This window comes from Apus apus, chromosome 16, assembly GCF_020740795.1.
Source record: "Apus apus isolate bApuApu2 chromosome 16, bApuApu2.pri.cur, whole genome shotgun sequence".
Taxonomy (NCBI): Eukaryota; Metazoa; Chordata; class Aves; order Apodiformes; family Apodidae; genus Apus; species Apus apus.
Genome location: NC_067297.1, coordinates 14,774,689 through 14,796,284, shown reverse-complemented (window position 1 = coordinate 14,796,284; position 21,596 = coordinate 14,774,689). Strand labels below are relative to the sequence as shown.

General features: G+C 44.1%; 1 protein-coding gene across 2 annotated transcripts in view; it reads right to left on the bottom strand.

Moving 5' to 3' along the window:
* The window catches only part of ZNRF3 (zinc and ring finger 3), an 83,433-nt gene extending 63,404 nt beyond the window's left edge, over nt 1–20,029 (bottom strand). The window contains exon 1 of one of the 2 annotated variants that reach the window (XM_051634410.1): nt 20,010–20,029. Coding sequence is in view for 1 of the 2 variants with exons in the window: in XM_051634409.1 (XP_051490369.1) it covers nt 19,123–19,350 (228 nt within the window). In the remaining variant the exon portion in view is untranslated. Of the gene's footprint in view, nt 1–19,122; nt 19,397–20,009 lie in introns of those variants that run through there. The other variant, XM_051634409.1, reaches the window with a different exon arrangement.
* Nucleotides 20,030–21,596: the final 1,567 nt, after the last annotated feature.

Genomic DNA, 21,596 nt, shown 5'->3' with positions numbered 1-21,596 from the left:
TGCTTTGGCACCACACCTGCATTTGCTGAATGGAAGCAAATTCTGGAGCTCTGCTCCTAAAATTATTAGAATCTTTAACATTCAGTCCATGAGCTGCCTCTTGCAATTTCCCTGGGTCCAGAGCTAGTCTCCATAACACTTCAGTAGCTAGTTCAGGCAATTGCTGTAGGGAGACAGATGTTCTGGCACTGCTCTCTGTGGGGATCCTTGTGTCTTAGGAGTTCAGCAGATGTCTTTAGATTTCCCTCCCTGTGGGTTATCACTGTCCTTCCCACACTCCGGAAGTACAAGCAGCAATATTTGCTGGGGACTGAACTCTGAGTAACATCCCAGTCTCTCCTGCTTCCCAAGCATAAGGTGAAGCACATTTACAGAGGTTTCTGCCTATAAGAATTCCTTATTCTAAGCAAACCTGAAATTGGCTAAAGAGTATCCTCAATATATCTGAAGCACACAGCTGTCTAAATAACTCCATCGTTGATCTCTACAACAGGGGTTGGCAACTCATACCACAACATGCAGAGGTATCAGCCAGTTCTACATTACTCAGGTTTTTGAATCCCAACTCAAAATAGTTAATGTTCCAGGTGCTGGATGACTTCACAACTACTGGCTAAAATCTGCAACAGCTGCACCACTCACTGGCAGAGTCTGCAGAGCCAGCATAAACTCAACAGTTAGGAGATGTTAACATTTTACTTCTTTCCTCCAAAGACTACCAGAACAGTGTTGGGCAAATCACTACAGCAGGTTTCCTCTACAGATAAACCAGAGACAACTCAGTTGAGCTCTACTGTGAAAACTGTTTGTGAAACATTGGTACTAGGAGTGAGGGCTACAAAGAAAGCTACTTCAGAAACAGTACATGCAAGTTTAGATAGCTTTTCATGGGCAGCAGCAGCCCCATCTCTTACCTAGGCATGACTCACAGAGGACCAAACATAGCCCAGAACAAACCACAGCATAGTTCTAGGACAGAAGACCACATCACTCTCACTTCTTCACCACAGACTAATCACTATTACAAGTTTCCCATCTCACTTTCCTCAGCATCCCATACAATTTTCAGGTTTTGCAGTTTTTCTTTATTTTCAAACCTCTCTCACCTCTTATCCACTGTGTTGCACACCCACTCACTGCTTTGCTCCATGCTCTGTCACACTGCTTTTTAATCTCAACATTTTAGACCCACCCTGCTAAATTTCACTGTAGGCCCATTTCACTACCAGAAGCACAAAAGCCAAGTCTTTAGGTGGACCTTTCTCACTCCATGCTCATCCCTTCTCCTAAAAGTTTAACAATCTCTTGATGCACTTATAGCTCTAGGACTTCACGGGAGAGAGCATCATTTGCCTTCTCAACCTTTAGCACCTCTGCAAAAAAATGTTGTTCCAGTCCAGCAATCCTGGCACTGCACTCCCTGCCAAGTACTTCAAAGCACTGCTCACCCACAAAGCTTCCCCCAGCCTTTCTCTAGCTTTTTAACATGCTCCAGTCCTCTCCCAGCAAACATGTCACCATTATAATCTCTTACTAGTCTCTTTCCACATGCATAAAATCTGCAAAATGCAAGACTCCTTAAAGCTTGAGGAGCTTTAGAAAAGCTAGAGAAACCTTTATTCATGTGCTACCCAGCCATGAAATCCTAGAGGCCTTCTGTATGTTCTTCATTATCCTTCAGTTTCCCAAAACTCTGTATTTTTCCCCAGTCACCTTCAAGATGCTATTCATGCATGTATTTCTCACAGACCACAGCTCAAAGACCCATTAAGTTCCACTATCACCTGAAGCCCCATCCTTGCCAGAATATTGTCTCAGGTAGCGGACAGGCAGAACCAGAAACAGGAGGACAGAACTGCTCTCTATTACCAACATAGTTTGCTCCACAGCAACGCACTGAGAATTCACACAGGAACAAGAAGGAATCAAAACGTGGGAAATCAAAAGGCAAGAAATCCAAAGGCATGAAAAAGACACCAGGAAAGGAATGACAGGTCAAGCCTAGATGTTTTTATCCCTTGCTCACTGGTCCTCATTTAACATCATTCATTCCTTATCCACCAGGGCTCTACTACCCCAGGCAGTCCCAGTCACTTCCACCCCAGAGAGCAGGAACACGGGCTTGGACAAACAATCTAGATCTCAGGAGGACAGCAGGGGAGCACTGCTGCTTTGCCAGGATTAGCTGCCAAGTTTTAAACAGCTTGAATGAAGTTTATTCACCCACTACCTGCCTCAGTAATAGAAAAATGATCCCAGAATCTTAACATCAGAGATGCAATTCACTGCCAGCTAACAAAGAGACAGGAACAGGCCAACATCAGAACACCTATTATAAACACTTTCCTAAAACATTCATTATTTAAAACCTATCCTTTATAGCACTTCAGATCGGCAGCATATGCTTACCTGTAGCAAATCAGAATATGTTTTGTTCTACCTCTTTGTTCATCCAATAATTTACCTCATTCACTGTTAACAGTCTTCCCTCAGCATGTGCAAGGACAATTCACTGACAGGTTTCTAACTGGACAGCAAAAACAAACAAAACAAAACCACAGACATCCATGAAGTTCCAGTCAAATGGCACATTCATAATTGCTTTCAAAATTACTATACACTTATAAAGGTATTCTGTATTCTTAAGAAGAAGCTGAACAAGAAGCAGTGAAAATGTATGCAATTGTTAAAAAATAACTATATTTTAAATGCAAATGTAAGTTATTTTATTTCTAAATGTATGTTACTATGTTATGTTAGCAGCAGTTTCAGTTTGAAAAGGTAAATAAAACCAACTCCTCCTCCAGAAGGCACAGTTTGTTGTGTTAATTCCATAGAACACAAACAGCAAAAATTTGTGAATTCACTTGCAGGTTCTCTTCCAGACAAAGAAACACTATTCTGTTCTGAGAAATGGAGCACTACAGTTGGGCAAGGAAGTGCCACATTACTGTACTGATACAAAGATTAAATTCCTCTATCATACAGTTCATGAACCATTCCTTGAAGCAGGGTAGCCATAAATACCATGCCTCTGAAGGGAGAAAAAGTGCTAAAGGGTATTCTCCAGCTGTCCAGCTTTTACAGTTTGTTATACGCCCAGCAATTGCTTTAGGATGGCTCTCTTCTAAGGCTTATTCAATTGCTCTCTATTCTTCCAAGCATCTTTCATTATTTTCTTTCTGGCAAGAATTCTACAAAACAGTCAAGTTCTCTGCCCCATAACCTTCCCTTGACAGATACTCAGGACTCCTACTGCTTTTTTAACTGAACTACTTCTAACCTAGAATTCTGCTGCCTTATGAATATGCTTGGCATTAACCTCCAGAACAGATGCATCGGTTTGTGTGCTCTGTTTTGAAGACTAAGGTGTCCATTTTATCTGGAATAGGTTTATAAAAACAAGATTCCAAAACTCAGCAGCACTTGGACAGTACAACTGCTAAAAAATATAATTCCACTTCCTAGGCAGTGCAACCTAGTCTGAAACATTTATCCAGGTTATTCACTAACAGTATCTTTACCAGCAACAGTATGTAGTATCGCTTACATAGTGAGCAAATACTTTCCTAACTTCACCAAGTCCAAGACACCAACTGCGAGGTAAGGATTGAGAAGAATTTGTATTTGATTTGCAAAAATTCTCTTTGCGACAGGACTGAATTAGATGTATGCTACTGTCTGCTAATTCCTCCTAAGGCAAAAGCACAACGGGAGATGGAAACAGTGTTTGCAGAGCCTACTTAAAAAGTGTTTGAGAATACTAGAATATACACACCATCAGTCCTGACCTACAAAATGTCAAAATAGTCTAGTTTTGCATCCGCACAGGGCCACAACAGGACACGGCAGTGCTGGCATAAGCATTTCTAAAATCATAACCTGACTCAGAAATAGGTATTGGTGTTGTCCCTCCTCAGACAGGTGGCACAGAACATCCTCAAGGGAAGGTGTGAACCTGCAGCTTCTGGATTACTTCAAAAGGATATATAAAAAAATAATTAATAAAAGGAGGCCTACTGTAGATATGCTTAAGATTGACACACTGGAGCCCATATCCTCACTGGAAAAAAGGTTAGGGAATCTGTACATTAAAAAAACCACCAACAACAACCAAAATCTAAGGCAACAAGTTAGAAAACACTAAGGCAGCAATGTTTGATAGTCACTTGACCTATGCATGACTGTAACACAGCAGGGAAAGAGGTGCAACCATAGTTCTATGTGAAAATAAAATCACACTAAATAATAAGAAAATCATCTAAGTAGAGCGGACCAAACGCACTGGGTCAGAAAACACAGCTCTATCACATAAGTCAAAGCCCCATATAATCATACTTCAAAACGGTTTAAAGTTTAATAAGTTTGATGCCCAGCAGAAATAAAAAAAAAATAAAAATCAAAAAACATCTTTTATATATGTATACATGATGCTTTCCAAACTACCACTTCTCTAATCATAGGAGATGCTCCATAGCTTTCATCAGATGGAATTAACCCCTTCCAAAGTAGAATTGTTTTCCAAAGTCCATTTGCCTTACCTAAAATAAGGCAGAACAGCCCTCAGTTCACTTATAAGGTACAACCACACGAGTAACCTGAGAGGAAGAAGACTACAAAGCTGTAGACTCAACCACAATGGCTACAGCTAATGCTTGCATATGTCAGACCACTAAGTGCCACTGAAAAATATATTCACTAGAGAAACAGATTTGGAAACTGTAAAAGCAATCAAACAGCAAGAACACAAAATTCTCATTTATGCCAGTAACTAAATATGGATGCTGATGGGACCAAGGTCTCTGCTACCAGCATGAAAACTATTGCTCCCCAACATAACTCTGGACAACAAAAGGTGCATTCTGAGACAATATGGGCACATTCACAAGACTCCTCTGCAGAGCATCCTGTTAGTGCCTAAGTTCATTTGAGACCATCCACCAACCCTTGAACACTGGATTCTATTTCTAACCACTTTTGAAAAGGTAAGGAAAGGAGAAAGGAAACAGATTTTTCTACACAGAAACTCACTCCTTCTCCCGTCATGGATTATCACTGGCCAGAAGCCCTAAACAACATTCAGCAACTTTCCTCTTGGTTTCAATGACTTCAGGCAAGATTGCTCAGCCAGCAAGGAGGGACCGGCACACCTGAAGGAGGACAAGAGACCCCTGAGGCAGCTCCAGAGCATTCACCATCACATGCTGAGGCACAACCACACACAGGGGACACAGCCTGGATGAGAGGGCGCTCACCCGTCTGCAACAGTCGTGTCAGTGCTACCAGAGTTACTGCCTCAACATCACGTTTTACACTCCCTAAGCCCTTTCCAGAGATGTGAGCTCAAGTAACCAAGTAAATACTAGGGGAAAAAATCCAGCAGCTTCAAAACAACATTTTACTTTGCAACTGAACATGTGACATGCTAACTTCCCTGTTCAGGGACCGTGCCATAATGCAGAGTAGCTCACACTGATAGAGATGGTTGTAACCCAACAGTTTATCCATGGGAAAGCCTGCAAAGTAGAAGCCGCTGTTAAGTAAAGGGTCACATCAACAGCAGCCATCAGGCCTGTAAAACTGATCTGTAAGCAGTAACCCTAAAGAAATTATAGAAATTAAAAAACCTCGCTTTACAAAGTCAAAAAATAAGTAATTTTATTTCTTTTTAATTTGACTTGCAGTTTCATCTTGGTATTGGATACTGATTGTTCATAACTTCAATGTTAAGCAGTAACAAGGAGAAAAATGACCTTCTCCTTTCTGTCTACTGCTTTTAAGCGAAACTTCAGCACTGACTAGTTCGGAATGGGAAGCGGCATACTTCAAAACTCCTGCAGGACTTTATTTCAAATGAAGCTCTATTCACAGCCTTGAAAAGGTAGGTATACAACAGTTCTCAAATTACAACACTTGTGAACTTTGTGTTCACTAAGGTTTTCAGAAGTTCAACTTCAGATTGCAGTGATATTCCTGTTTGAGCCACAACCTTGGTACTACTTGCAGTTCACTCCTAACTTAGAAGTTTTGAGTTAGTTCTTAAATCTTAAGTGTTTTTGCTGACGTATTTCCTATTTAGGTTGTGCAAACATCCCAAAATATTTTCAGAAGTTATGGAATCCAAACTTCAAGTAAGATGTGAATTCTACATGAATGGTAAAGCCTCAAAAAAACCTCAAACATTTTGGGGAATTTCCATCTCCCCTCTACTCCTCAGCAGAGCTGGTTGAAAATCTCACACATGTGCCACACACTGCTTGTATTTTGTTTCTTTAGCTTTCTGTAGCTCTTTTGGACTTGCAATAGTTCCACATCAGAGGTGGGACAGAAGAAAATTTAGTAAAGCAACATCTTAGATCTTTAGGACCAGCTTTCTACTATAGCTCTACCAAAATCAAACAAAATCTAAACTGTTGATTGATGGATAAATCCTTACCTGAGACAGAAGCATTGGGTATTCCTGTACTTCATAAATTTTCCTGTCTCATGAGGATACTGCAGGGTATGTAGGGAGAAGAAAAACTACCTTTGGTAACAACTATTAGGAGGAAGGAATAAAAAAAAATGAATACATAATAACATCCACCCATCCCTAGATGCAAGCACTGAAACTGCACTCCAAGAGCCACATAGCTGAGACAAAGACTTCACATCAGCATTAGCAAAATGCACATGAACACCAGATTCCTGAAGACACCACACTGCTGCTTCACTTTCTAAATAGTTCTTCCCTTAAAATTAACTGAAAAAAATGACTGCTAGATACCACAGGCAGAATTTTCTTATCTTCTGAAAAAGCAGTATCAAGTTCCTTTCCTACTTCCGTACGTTAGTGAAGTTCTGTTTACCAGTATATTTTAGAAACTCTCACCACAACAATACTAAGCTAAAGATCTCTATTTCCCTGCTGAATTCCTGTAGCAAGACAAGCATTGCTCTTTGAGCAAACTATGTACAACAAATAGACAATCAAGCACTGGCACTGTTCAGCTATGTAGGCAGTGACATAATTGATTTCATTTGCTAAACTAGAAAAGGCTGTACCAACAAAGAGGTGCATCTATAGATGGAACGCCTAAACCCACAAACGTGTTCCACTGTAGGCCATCCATTAAAACAAATTATATCACTGAAAGACAGAATTTTTTACAAAGTCAAACCACTGAAATTAATACAAGAAAAATCTGCTACTTTCATAAGGGAGTTCCAGATAAGCCTAGGAGAAGAGAATTCCAGTTAGGACATCATCATGTAACACAAAACATCACAACAAAAAGTAAGCACAGCACAGCAGGATACAGAAATCTGCCTGAACTGTCAGCATCCACAAAGAGTTCCAGGAAAAAAAAATCACCCAGCTTTGCTTTCCCAGATGGCCAGGACAAGGATTCTCTGGGATGGAACATCAGCAATAAGGTAGTGCAGCCAAGATCACAACAGAGTGGAGAGGTTAAAGCAAAGAGAAACATGGCAGAGAAAGGAGGAAAAGCAAAGTCTATCACAAAAGCCAGCCTGAGGAAACACTTATTTAACACACACACTTCCAATCAAGGCAAAGATTCCAACCACAACTATGCCCTTCTAAGACAAAAAACTAGTGAATTTGAAGTGGCAAAACCTCCTACATCTGATTTTGGAAGGACACAGGGTGCCAACTCTGAGAAGGCCCAAGCCTGGGCCAGAGGTGCCTGTCAAGCTGCTGAGGGAAAGGAAGCCAGGGTGGGGTTAAGAACATCACTGATTGCTGACCCCTCAGGTACCTATTTTAATATTCCTGCCTGAGTTTTATGCAAGTCCAACCATCTAAGTGGAACAATTCACTTTAATGAATTGGCAAATTCCAACTAAAACTTTTTTCCACAATTTATCAGCTCCCCCAGAGTGCCCAATCTCAAGTTTTTAGTTCCTCTTTAAACCACACACCATGACCATAACCTGCTATTGCTCTAGGGTGCCCGAGACACATTTCTGCACCTTCCTTAGGAGGCCATAACAACTCTGACCTAGGTGGACCTCAGGCCTCACCCACTGGAGCTCCCAGAGACAGTGGGAGAAGGCTTCATGATAACTGCACTTCACTCAAATTGTTTTATTCTATTGATGATCTGAGGACTGGAGGACCTGACATATGAGGAGAGGCTGAGAAAACTGGGTTTGCCCAGCCTTGAGAAAAGAACACTCAGGGGAGACTTCATGACCATGTTCCAGTACTTAAAGGTGGCTACCAAGAAGATGGAGACTCCCTATTTGCAAGGAGTCACGTGGAAAAGACAAGGGACAATGGGCACAAGTTGATCCTGGGGAGATTCCAATCGAACACAAGAGGTTCATTTTTCACCATGAGGACAGTCAAACATTGGAACAGTCTCCCAAGGGAAGTGGGACACATTGGACAGTTTTAAGTCTCGGCCTGACAGGGTGCTGAGCCATCTCATACAAACTGTAGTATTACACAGAAAATTGGACCAGATGATCCTTGAGATCCTTTCCAACCAGGCAGTCTATCATTCTATGATTCACTGCATCTGCCTCTTCTACAATCTAAGTGTCTGCAGTGAGGCTCAAACAAGGAGCTAAGATGCAGTAACTGGACTATCCCCAAGCTGCAGAAACTAGAAAAGGAATCAAGTGGTTCCTCCTGCAAGTAAGTATTTAAGCAGTATTTCTGTAACATAAAACCACTGAACTGCAAATCCAAAAGGGACCCAAGAGTAAACAGGGAAAAAAATGTTCTTGTGTGAGGAGTAACTTCTGCTCCAGTTAAAAAGAATACACACTGGAGTGATCTGAAGCTGCCTATAAATATTTGAGAACATCAAAGCCGGTCCTGTTAAATTAAAAATGCTGTCACACAGATAGGAACTAGCCTCTAGCACTGCCAGCTTCAACATGTGAGCCTCTGATCTGAGAGGCAGAGGCTCAGCTCTTCAAGAAACTTTATTCACCATAAGAAGGGGGGGGGGGGGGGGGGGGAGTGATCCAGCAGTTGAGTTTAATAAGGATATTGAATACCTTATGAATGAGCTAATTAGAGCTTAACTCTTTCATGACACTTCAACTCTTTTACTAACAAGGATAGTAATTTCTTCCCATACTACTTTCACAGCTGGGACATACCCAGGCACCAGGATCATTCCTACCCAAGCCCTGGAAACAACTGCTTATACAATCTTCACAAAGAGAGATGTTGTTGGTTTCATCTTGGTGTAACTTTAATCATACTGCAAACATCACATACACACCATGTTCATACACTTCGGCTGAACACCCTACATCAGGGATCTATGTTTAATATTAAAGCTGTCCCAAGAGATTTCAGATCTTCTTAATCTGCCTATGGTTGCCTGAAGATAAAGAGGGGTAGAGAAAAGGAGACCAGATCACTTTGACTTCTGTTACTTGAGGAGATTCAGCTCCCAGTGGCAACTAATATAAACAAAATACACATGGTTGAGAAATTTATCCCAGTCTGCAACTAGAACCCTGTTAGTTCACTACAGAAAAATCTCTGTAAATTCCCAGTATCAAAACCTACAAAGATTATCACTGAAAGTTATAAATGTGGTGGTGACAGAAGGAACTCTGGCAGTACAGCTTTCTCAAATAAAATAGCAAAAAACCTGAATAAGATCACATCTGGGGATGTTCTTTTGCATTAACCACTCTGCAATGTGTTTTCCACAGACACAGTTTGGGGGATGCAAGAGATATTATCTTTAAAACAGGCAAAACACTGCCAGCTAGCAGACTGGGGATACCGTGCCTCTGAGCAAACTATGTCTCTAGCCCTTGGCTCCTATTAAACACTGAACTCAGTAGCATCTCCTGGCTCTGTTTCATGGGTTCATTTCTTGCTTCCAGCCTTGCTACATCATTCAGGACATCTGCCAGCTTGGCATCCAGACCATAAAGTGTTAATATTCCCTTCATCCTCAAAGCATACAAGACAGTATCTGCTCTAAAGGGCTTCTAAATAAATACAAAACAAATACAAGAAGGCATGCTGGACCCTTGTAAAATACAACACTGCAATGGGAATCAATATATTTTCCTGCTACAGCACATGCACCCATTAGAGACTGCATCAACAGAAATCCCCATCTGCCTGAGAAAAGGGCAAAACTGCTACACAGCTTGTCCTAAGCTCTATCCTTATCTCCAAAGCCAGCAAGGACAGGTAAAACTTCAGTGCAGCAAGGACAGCATTAGTGCACAAAACTGGCATACTACATAATATTGGTATTTTATCTGTGAGATACAGATACTGTTGTTGGTGTTAACAAGATAAAACCTATAAAGGCTTAATGTGAGTGCCCCCATTTAGGCAGTCCCAAACAAAGTAAAGCCTATAAATCTTCAAGGGCAGCCCCTGCAGGGAAACAAAAAAAAGTATAATAATAAAAAAAAATAATCACAGCCTTTAAAAAGAGGTTCTCCTCCATGAACTAGAGCTTCAGAACCGACCTATCAGCATGAGCAGAATTCCTTCTACAAGTCAGTCAGCCCTTCAAATCCACTTTTCTTTAAGGCTATAAACTTTCAGTTCCAAAGGTGAATTCAATGGAAAGTTTGGTTAGAGACTCTTCTGCTTGGGGCAGGGGGAGAATAGATAAAGGGAGAAATACAGGAGAAGGATTTTTCCCACCCACACTTAATACACTTTTTATTGTGTTTTTTTGGGTTTTTTTAAGCAGGCAAGCATCAAAAGCCTCAAAGTGGAAAACAGATCTTGGCACAAACTAGGGTCTTTCCTGAATTAAAAGCAATTTTTCAAACACTACAATCAGAAGCATTTCAAAGTTGCTTACCAAGCACATGCAATAAATTCACAGTAGGAGGCACGTACTTGCAAAATGCATGCCTGTACAACTAATTAAACAGTTGTCCTTAAACCATGACTGCAGACTCTAAAATATGCACCTTAGTTCTTTGTCAGGCCAGTCACCTCCTTACTGATTCTTCAGTTTGCTTTACTATTGAAAATGATGCAAAATAATAAAACAGCTTAGGCTCAAGAAAACCAACAGAAGCTTAAGCTGGCCAGCAGCTTTAGAAAACAACTGAACTCCTTACATTAACGCAGAGAGTCACATGGGTCTGGAAAGCCCAGAGAGTCTGCATACATTAAGCTACATATTTAAGAGTGTACTTGTGTCTGGAACATAACAGGCACCTAATCAACCTTTGTAAACTGGCTTTTCATCTTAAAGCCAAGTGCAACAACAAAAGCCTTTTAAAGCAGCATAAAAAGGAAATTTTTTAAAAAATGAATGAAAGCAATTTGTCACTATGAAGAGGACACCCTAAGCCACCAGAAACCTATTTTCCTGAGCACAGCTACTCAATCCTAACACAAGCATAGCCCCACCAACAGCGTAAGTGCAGTAAAGTGCAAGTTTTGGCAGTCTCTGCTAGGCATCTGCAAGATAACACTCCCCTGGGTCACTTCTGGTACAAGTGTCAAGCAGTCAAGAAAAATGTAGAAAAAATATTTTTTTACATTAGTTTTCTGTTGTTGTTTTAACAAATTCAAAACATGTCTTTGTTTAAAAACAATCTCTTTTTCCTTTGCCAATCGCCTTTAATGTGAAGGGCTCTCCCTTCAAGCCAGGAAACATGAGAAATAAGGCCAAGCATTCAACTTGCATTCATTCTGTTTTCATATGTGAGCACCACAAGCTCTGGTCTGACCACATTTGAATACTGAAGTGCACATGCCCAAAAGAAGAGGGAGTACGTACAAGTTATTATTTAACACTTCCTAATTTGAGGACTTCTACTGTACTAAATGTATTAATGCAAATATATATGCCACTTACTAACTGGGTAGAACATACAGTGGATTACTGCCTCCAGATCTTACCTTTTCTTAACCAGCAAGATGCTGGCCTCTTGAAAGCATTCACACTTAAAAAAAACTATGTTTATAAAAGTTATTTTGGTCCAGAAGGGCCTCACTTTGAAATTCCAAAACAAGGACTAGAAGACTGTAATAAAAAAGGGAGCATTTTTAAATACACGCTCCACCACAAGATGGTATAAACTGGAAGAAAATTACTATGTACGCTAATCAATGGTTTTATACAACTACTCAAGACTTTCCTATAAGATGTGCTTGCAACAAAGCTGCCTGCATTTCTTTCTCACCAAGTTATGCCACACCAAATCATGACCTCTACATGCTCCACCTGGAGCAATTTCAGAAGCCCTTCACTAGGCAAAGCAATTAAACAGTCACCCTGTCCCAGGAGTGCTCGGGCAGAGCAGGGGCACGGCTGGCCACCAGTGCCAGCAACACTACGAAGCAGGCTGTAATTACATCTAAACCATTATAGTCACATAGATCCAGTCTCAACACAAATGTATACAAATGAAAAAAGTTCACTAAATGGCTCTATGTTTAACAATTTTTGAGGGCTGCCCCTCTGTGGGATTTTTTCCTAGTCCCACCTCCCAAACAAGCATACATGGACAAGGAAACGGTCAGCTCCCCTCCAGCAAGGGCAAGGTTTTCAACAGTACAAACCTTACACTCTGTGGAGGTTTAACTAAACTTATGGACTACACAGAAGAGTTACCTGAACTCCCACAAACTATGTTCCTCATTACACTTAACTCACCATCTTTATTTGGAATTGCACAGAAATTGCACTGGTTAGCCTGACTACAAGACCTAGTGCTGTAAGCTTTCTGCTTCTATTGACTTTGTTAACCTACTTTATTCTTATTCCTCTAAATAGGTCATATTAGCGTTTTTTGTTCTTCTTCTCCATACTTAGATATCTTTTTACCTCACGTTCTTACACTGTGCCTCCCACCTTCTCCTCAAGGGACTGCCTCAGTGCTGTGTGCTCGTGAGGCTCTGGTAGGATTCTGGTACAGCTGCAACTGTGTGCAAATACCACAGACACTTGAGCTTCCTCCAAAAACAGTACCTCGTCACTGAATTTGGCACCTTAGCTTCTGAACAGTCCTCTCCCCTGCAGTTATGGCTAGATATTATTATTGCCTTAGACTGGCTTAGAAACAGTTTGCACAGGTGAGCTTAACTCCCCATTAATACAGGATAATGTATTGTAATAGTCTAAAACTTGAAAGTCCAACATTTTTAGCTAGGTAAATATGATTTACTAGCCTTTAAAATCCCATTTTAATTTTGTGTTTATATTAGCTATTTTCATAAGGTGTTTCTTCTTCTAGAAGATACAAAAGAATGAATGAAACTATCCAATGAAAGGAGAGAGGACACTCTTGCAGGGGGTTTAAGCAGCCAGATGCCCCTTTCACCACCATCTCTGACACCAACCCCTCTACCCCTCTTAAATTCTCTGTGATGTGGTGTGCCTTACAAGGTGGCACAAGTACAGGATTCTCAAAGCAGGGCACTACAGCAGCACGAGACACCATACCACAGCCAGCATTCGGGAGGCAGCAGAACAGGCACCTTCTTGTGAACCAAAGCAGCAGTGATGTGACTGAAGCTCACGTGTGGCCGCAGTGCCCCCCACCCCAACGCCACAGAACGAGAGGGTGAATGACAACGCTTTCACCAGCTGCCTTCCTCCCTCCCCTTGTATCACCCTACCCCACAGTACACCATGGACTAAAGCATGCCTGGCAAAACAAAAAAGAGGAGGGGAGAAACAGAGGGAGGGATGGAAACTGTGAAACAGATTAATCTGACCTGAGATTGAGCCCAGGACAATACCTCTGCTGTGAGCAAGCTGCTCGTGCATTACATACCTGCAACAACAGTCCAGGTACAGTAACTGTGGAAGCTTTTACTTGAACAATCTCTTATTTCAATTGTGATTTACATTTCCTTTATCATCTTGGCTTTCTCCTGTAGAAGACTCAGACCTGTAATCACCTGTGGCACTCCCATGAAAACACCTCCTTCTTACTGCATGAAAAACACAACCAGTCACCATAGAGTAGGGGGCCCCAGCCCTGAAATAAACCAGGTAACTCTGGGCAAGGGCAGTCTTCATCCTCCTGTCAGAAACTACTGAAGAATAAGCCCCAGTCAAGCTCAGATCAGACACAGCATCCTGCAGAAAGTACAGAAGAGGACCCTGTTGTCCACAAAACTAAACATGCATTTTTCATCTTTTTTTCACCTATCAACTCTCTCCCACAACAGAGGGTTGACAAGCCCTGGTAACTCACAGAACAAACTGAAACCTCCAGTTCAGGTTTCAAAACCTGCACATGTGCTTTAAAAAGCAGAGATTTCAGAAAATGCACAACTCAAATTTGTATTTTGCTAGTCCATGCAAATATGAAGGCCATAGTATAGAAGAGCCTTATTCCTTACCAGCTGGATAATCAAGTCTTAACACAATTATAAAGAGGGAAAAAAAGGCAGAAGCTTACACTAGACAAAGTTTCTGATATATAAAAATGCAGCAGAGCAGCAATTATAGAACTTACTGTTCTGACTACATAACTACAGACACATACCTGATGCTGTTAACCAAAATGGAGCCACCAGTGACTTGCTGTTATGAAAATAACTAAATATTTTTTTAAAATTAAACAAAAAATAACAACTGTGACAACTCAAATTGTTTATTTTTAAGACGGGGCAATTAAATCTCTTCCATTTACTATTCAGTCTTGTAATATGTGGAACACAAGCTTCTTAATTTTCAGCAGGCCTTCAGAATGGTGATGGGCCTCACAGTTCTGACAAGTTCTGATAAGAGGCACAAGCAGGACGCTTGCCTCACAACATCTACCAGCTGTGAGCATCTGTTCATAGCATCCAAAGACCGAAGATCAGAGAGGACAAAACCTATAACCCAGTCCCACTTCCCACACAAGACAGAACAGATACAGAGAAACACTGCAAATGTTGAGCAACCCTTCTCCTCATCCCATTCTCAGCACCCACAGGGTGTCTGTCAGCTCTTCACATTCTGTCAGAATTAAAGTGCCAATGTGACACTTGTCATGTCCCATGACAGCTCAACTACAAGTTACTCCACTCCAGGAACACGATGACGAAGCAAACCTGGAGCCCCAAAAACTGGTACTAGGAACTCAGTTTTAGCAGAGAAATCTATTATCCCTGATGGCCTCAGGATCATTACTGGAAGCCACAGCTTTACAGTTAAGGTATGGAAAATAACACAAACCTAATCACAGGTGTCTTCATATTCTAAGAGCAAACTAGCAAAGAAAACATCCAACAAGACAGTGACTCAAAGCCACAAACAATTCCACTTCCTCGATTTAAATGGCCTTCAGGCACTCAACTCAAGCAAGAAGAAACTTAACCTGCCCGTTCACAACACAAAAAAAAAGAACCACGAAAATACACTTTCTTGTTTTCCGTTCTCAAAAGACACACACATTCCCTTGACTCAGCCTCAGCCATCTTTGCCAGGCATCTAGATACCTGCAGAGTTGTTTCAAGTCACTGCTTTCAACACCATTAAAGACTCTGCCAATGCTTCAGAGTGCAAAGCCCACCTGACAGAAGCTCACGGTTTTTAGAAATTTCTGCATTTTGAAAAAACAGAGGAAAGGTTGAAAGCTATTCAATAAGTAAGGAGTGGGAGGGAGACAGAAGGAATACAAAGGCACACGGTCTTGCACTCCAGCCCTAAGCCTCCCCATCTTCTGCAAGGGAAGAAGATGGGCAGCAGTATGGCTACAAGGAACTGACAAGCAAGGAGCTGGGAAGTGTCCCACTTACATTTTCTTCCTGGAGACTAAAGCACTGAGCTATGCTTGTCATGCCCACACTGTTAACCTTTTGAGCACAAAAAATATATATATACCACTAGAGATTACAACGTAATCTACACATCATGCCAGTTCAACGGCATATCCAGTTCAATCAACAAAAAGTTCATTATTCCTCATTCGGAAGCCCATTAAGGCTTCCAAGCAGAAACAAACCAACAAAAACTCAAGCTCATATCGCGCAAGAAAAACAAGGCTTAATATTCCTAAATCTCTCCTCGATGCTGCTTCTCTTCGAATTTGTATATATTGGTAACCCATCTACGTACACTGTTGAATACAGTAATATAAGGCAGAAGTAGCAAAAAGAAGGATTAAGACAGAGAATTATCAATTAAGAATGTGCATTAAGTTTTTGACATGTCAGATTTTTTAATGCAGTCTAAAAGAAACCTTAAATTCAACCCTCTTTTCCCAGCACCTCACCTGAGCAATACTATATCCCCACCACAACTCTGTAAGAAAGACAGCATTTGTTGCTCCACACCTAAACTACCAAGCAGAACAAGCAACTGGAAGAAAATCTTGCCAAGCACAAGCAGAATTAAAACACGTAATCTCACTCTGAGCAGAAGAGCCAGTGCTATCAAACCAGTGATACTTACTGTCCTGGCACTCTAATGCTGTGACCATGTAGCATTTAGCTTGACACAGAACTACATCTGAGCTTCTGGTCTGAATGCCACAAGTTTCAACTGTAAGACATTCACCAGTCATAATCTACATTTGAGAAAAATATCATTTTAGAGGTTTCAACAAAGCCTTGTTTCCACAACCACTCTCTAATCAGAGATTTTCCATTTCTAAACTCAACCATAGTCACAGCCAGGACATTGCACTAAGAAACACACAATGTTCCAGTATGCCAGATACAACTGAGGTGGTTAGACCTTCAAGCACTTTAAGGACCAGCTGACACTGCAACCTAAAGATGAGTTTGCTGAATACAAACTTTAGCCACATGAAAGAAGACATACAAATGTTTCATCTCTCTGAAGAGTTATTCTGAAAGACACTTGACCCTACTAAGGCTTGTTCACAATAACATGAGAAACAATGCAATAGCATACCACTACTGGATAGGAATCTGACCAATAACCAATTTAGGAGTGACCTATCAAGACCTGAAAGTGCATTATTTCTTAAGGTGGCTTTTGTTGTTGTTCACACTTCCAAGACCAGTCAGTAATTGATGCTATTAACATAAACAAAACTAAGTCTTTGTGTAGTCCCCAAAACACAATTCCTTTGATCCATTCTTTTTAATCTGTCTGATTTTCAAGAATTTCTAACATTTCTAAACAAAAAGGCATCTTGAAAGAGCTGTTTGCACTGACAAAGCGGTTGCGACTTGCTTTACTGACTGATGCACCATGAGTTGAAGAGGTTCTTAGTAGCATTAAACTTCGTGGTCCTTTTCTAAATCTCACATCGAGCCCTAAATTATCCAGAACAACAGACTCACACAGTTCCATAAATATACAGCCTAGCTAAAAAGAGAGGGCGGGAAGACAACAATGTGAAAAACTTTAAACACTTTGCTTCTGAAAAACTTGCTCTCAGCAGTAGTTGAAGAAAGCATGAGACTAACTAGAGATGCTGTATGTAGTCTAAAATCTCAGCAATGAAAATATGACTGATGGCATTCAGCCTAGCTGCTCTGGAGCAATGTCTGCCATACCTTCTTCTCTGAAAAAAAACAAACCAAACCAAAATAACAGCACACATGGCTCAGGAAAAAACTATAGTCCATTCATGATGTATGCTACCTAGTACATGTACAGATGAATAAGCAAAATAGGTTTTGAGATATAAAAGGCTGTAAAAGATTTACCACATAAGCTGGCTTTCACTGCAGTCCTTCCTATTTGGAGGGCTGTCTATTCAGGCATTAACAGGAAGCAGACAGTTGGTGTTATACATAATAAGGCTACAGAAGTCTATTTAATACATTTGTTTCAAGTTATGCAAATCTGAGTCTTAACAAAACCGTATATTTTTTCTCCACTTCCACTCACAATCTCAAGAAAAGTATGACCTCAGTAAATGGCCTCTATTCTGTTCTTAACACTAGCACAAGAAACTTGAGTCTCCTGTTAGTCCCAAAGACACAGAGTTAAGTCTGACACACATCACACGATAACGCACCAAAAGTGTAACCAATATCAATGTCTGTTTACTAATGCCATCCTTTTAAAAGACATTAAAAAAAAAATTAACTGGTCCATGCCTCTTTTCTCTGGAAAACAAAATAAAACCCCTTACATCAGCCACTTGTCCTCACAAGTCTTCTGCCTGCAAGAGAACTCTTCTAAGAAGTTCTCCCAGCTGAAACAGTTTTGAAATAACAAGCACTTAAGACCAGTATTCACAACTTGGAAAGAAGAAAACAAGTTACTTTGGTAGTAAATGTATTTGTGCTTGTAGAGCTTTACCAGTGGTTTCAAGAGTTTACTCACCACCAGTTAACTCTTTTAAAATCTCATATATCTGTGTATGTATGTGTACATATATGGAACTCAAGCAATCAAACTCCACAGCCGTTAGTGAGAATTCAGGATAACTATTGGCAATTGCTTAAAGCCAAACCCACTGAAACACCATTTAAGTAATTTTTCTTTACTTAGCCAAAGGGGAAAAAAAAAAAAAGTCAACAATTATAAGCGACTACAAAGGGCTTAGATAAGCACCTCAAGAGTTTCAAACACAGTAAAGAACAGCTGCGTTCAAATAAATACAAAAATTACTTCTCTGGTGAGAAAGTCAAGAGCAGCTTTACAAGAAATTCTGCGTGGCGAAACAAACACTCGGAGCTGTCCGGGCGGGCAGGGGCGGCCCCGGCACATCCCCAGGTGCGCGGACGGAAAGCGAGGCCGGCGGCGGCCCCGGCGAGTCCTTTTCACGGCCCCGCCACCCGCACCTCCGCCCCGCAGCGCCGGGACGCGGCCCCGCCCCGCGCAGCCCCGCGCAGCCCCGCCCCCGCGCAGGCACCGCGCCCTGCGCCGCCGGAGGTGCGAGGGCGCGGACCGGCCGCGCCGGGGCCCGTCGCGACTCAGCGCGCCCCTCCGCGCCCCCCGGCCCCGCGCGGCCCCGCGGCTCGGCCCCGCTCCCGGCTGTCAGGCGGGCCCAGCGCGGTGCCGCGGGGCTCGGCGCCAGCCCGCCCAGGTGCGGCCGGGGCCGCGCGGGGCGCAGCGGGGCCTGCGTGCGCGGGCGCGCATCTGTCACCGCGGCCCCCAGGCCGCGCGGCGCACGTGGGGCGGCGGGCCCGGCCGGGCCGCGCTTTGTGCCGCGCTCGGTGCCGCGCTTTGTGCCGCCAGGTGCCGGGCGGCGGAGCCATCTTGGGGCAGCGGCGCCCCCGGACCCGCTCACCTGCACGATCTCGCCCTCGGCGCTCAGCGTGGCCCCCGCGCGGGAGAAGCGGCCCTGCAGCCCCGTGGTGTAGGTGGTGTAGTCGCCGCTGGGGCTGGACTCGAACAGCACCACCTCCACGAACGCCGTCTCCTTGCCCAGCGCCGCGCCCGGCGCCGCGGCCAGCAGCAGCCCGAGCAGCAGCGGCGGCGGCACGGCCAGCCCCGCGCCGGCCCCGCAGCCCCTCATCGCGCGGCGGGGGGGAGCGGCTTCCCGCCGCCGCGCATCGCTCCCCAGCGGCTCCAGCTCCGGGGCCGGACTCCCGGGCGGGTCAGCGCCCCATGGCAGCCGCCCTCCCGCCGCGCTGCGCCCCGCTCCTCGCCGGCCCCGCGCTCCCCGTCCCTCGCCCCGGCTGCTCTCCGCCCTGCCAAGCCGCTTCCCTTTCATCTGCTCCACGTGACGGCCACCGCGGGGTTATCCCCGCCCCCCGCGCCGCGCTGACCCGCTCCGGCCCTCCCTCGGCGCACACCCGGCCCGCGGCCCCGCACGGCCCGGCCCGCCCCGGCTCCGCGCGGGGCCCGGAGCCCCCGGAGCCCCCGGAGCGGGCGGGGGAGCCGGGCGCGGCGCGGCGGCAGGGAAGGCCCTGCCGGGACTGGGCTTCCCACGAGGCCGGGCCTGCAGGGCCGGGACGCGGGGCAGCGCGGCGGCCTGTGTCGTGCGCCCGGGCCCGCGGCCGCCCGGGCCCCTCGCGGCGCTGGCTGGGCTGGCGGCTGCCCCGGCCCGCGGTGCGGCAGCCGCGGCGGAGCGAGGCAGCCCGCGGGCCTGGCAGTGCCCGCGGCTGTTGGCGCCAGGCCCCGGGCCAGACGGCTGCAGGGCTGCCGGGGCGGCCCGGCCCCGGAGCGACGCACCCCGAGCGGGCGGGAGCGGAGCCCAGGTAACCGAACGTGCTCCAGGCACCGGTTCCTCGGGGAGCCGCGGCTCTGGCTCGGCGGGTGCCCAGCGGCCGCCAGCGTCCCCCTGGCTCCTGGTGTGCGGGGCAGGAATGGCGGGTCCCGCGCCGCGGGCGCAGCGCTCTGACGCCGTCAGCGGAGACTGGGTCCCCGGGTCCTTTGGCCTGGGGCTAGTCTGTGGAACCGCCATGAATAATTACGTGGGAGAGGTGGATGGGTAATGAATTTTATTTTAGTCTAGCACGACAAGAAGTGGATGACAGACAGTGATACAGTTTTCCTCTAGAAGTGTGTACAACTAAGTTGTGGGGCTCGTTACCACAAGATGTCACAGAGCCTAAAAGTATAAATCAGTTTAAAGGGGGATTAGACAAATTGATGTGACCAACCCTGTTGGTTAGAAAGCACCATGTTTAGAAGCAAACTCCATCTCTGGTGTGAGTCCATAACCCACTGGCAGAAGGAATAATACCACAGTCTGCCAACTGGCAGCTGTTTTCCTAAATACATGTTCTTGAAGCTGAAGACAAGGTAGAGGCATCCTTAGCATGATGCAGTCAGCAGCATTAGCTTAACAACTCATTGAGGATTTCTTTGGTCAAGAAGGGATCACAGGAATATATACTCTGGGCTTCTACCACAAGCCACAAAACACCCCACAAACCCAAAACCAGTACAACGGATCAAAGGCAACTCCAGCATACAAAGAGCTGGAAAGGGCACCACTGGTGCTCTAGCCTGGTAAAAACAGAGAATGCACTCTGCAAACTTAGACGTGGTCAACATGTGAATTTTAGGTTATAGATACGTTTCAGTAAGATTTCAGAAATGCTTAGCATCTAGTGCATGAAATAGAAAGATTTGGGTCTGTTTGTGCAAGCTACCTCTATTTGGTTTTCCTTCACCTGTGAGGCAAATGCCTGATGCTTTGACAACACGGGGTTTCCTACATCACATTCGACATAGGAACAGCTTGAACAACTGAGGATACCAGATTTTCTCCCAGCTGAGTCAGCTAAATCATTCCACAGTCTGTAGCAGGGGTTGTGATACGAAGGTGAGAGGGTCACTGTTCACCTGTATTGTGCTTCTGTCATGAGGGAAAAGACTCGATATTTGCCTGTTTCTCTTTTAGCACTAACTTGAGTGGCTTAGACAAATGATATCCAGACGTTTTAACCCACTGTCTTCTCATCCCTTCCTGAAGAAGCATCAGCAAGTCATTTACAGTCACTGGCAGGTTTTTATGCCCTGCATGTCAGATTCAGGATGTCTTTTTTTTCACAGGTATTTTTCTTCTTGCAAATGCCCTGATGTCCCTGTAATAATTTTTTCCATGTTCTATTAGTTAAGGTAGGCAGCTTATGTCATAAGTTGTTGTAAGTCAGGGCCTCCCGACTGTCCTACGTTCAGTTGTTACGTCATCGGATTAATGGCAGTGAGAGCTGGAACTTCAGTGTCAGAGGACAATGGGGTGTGTGCAGGTCATCACACAAAAATTCATCAATGAATTGTGCCCCTTATGGAATGTCTTCCACCATTGTG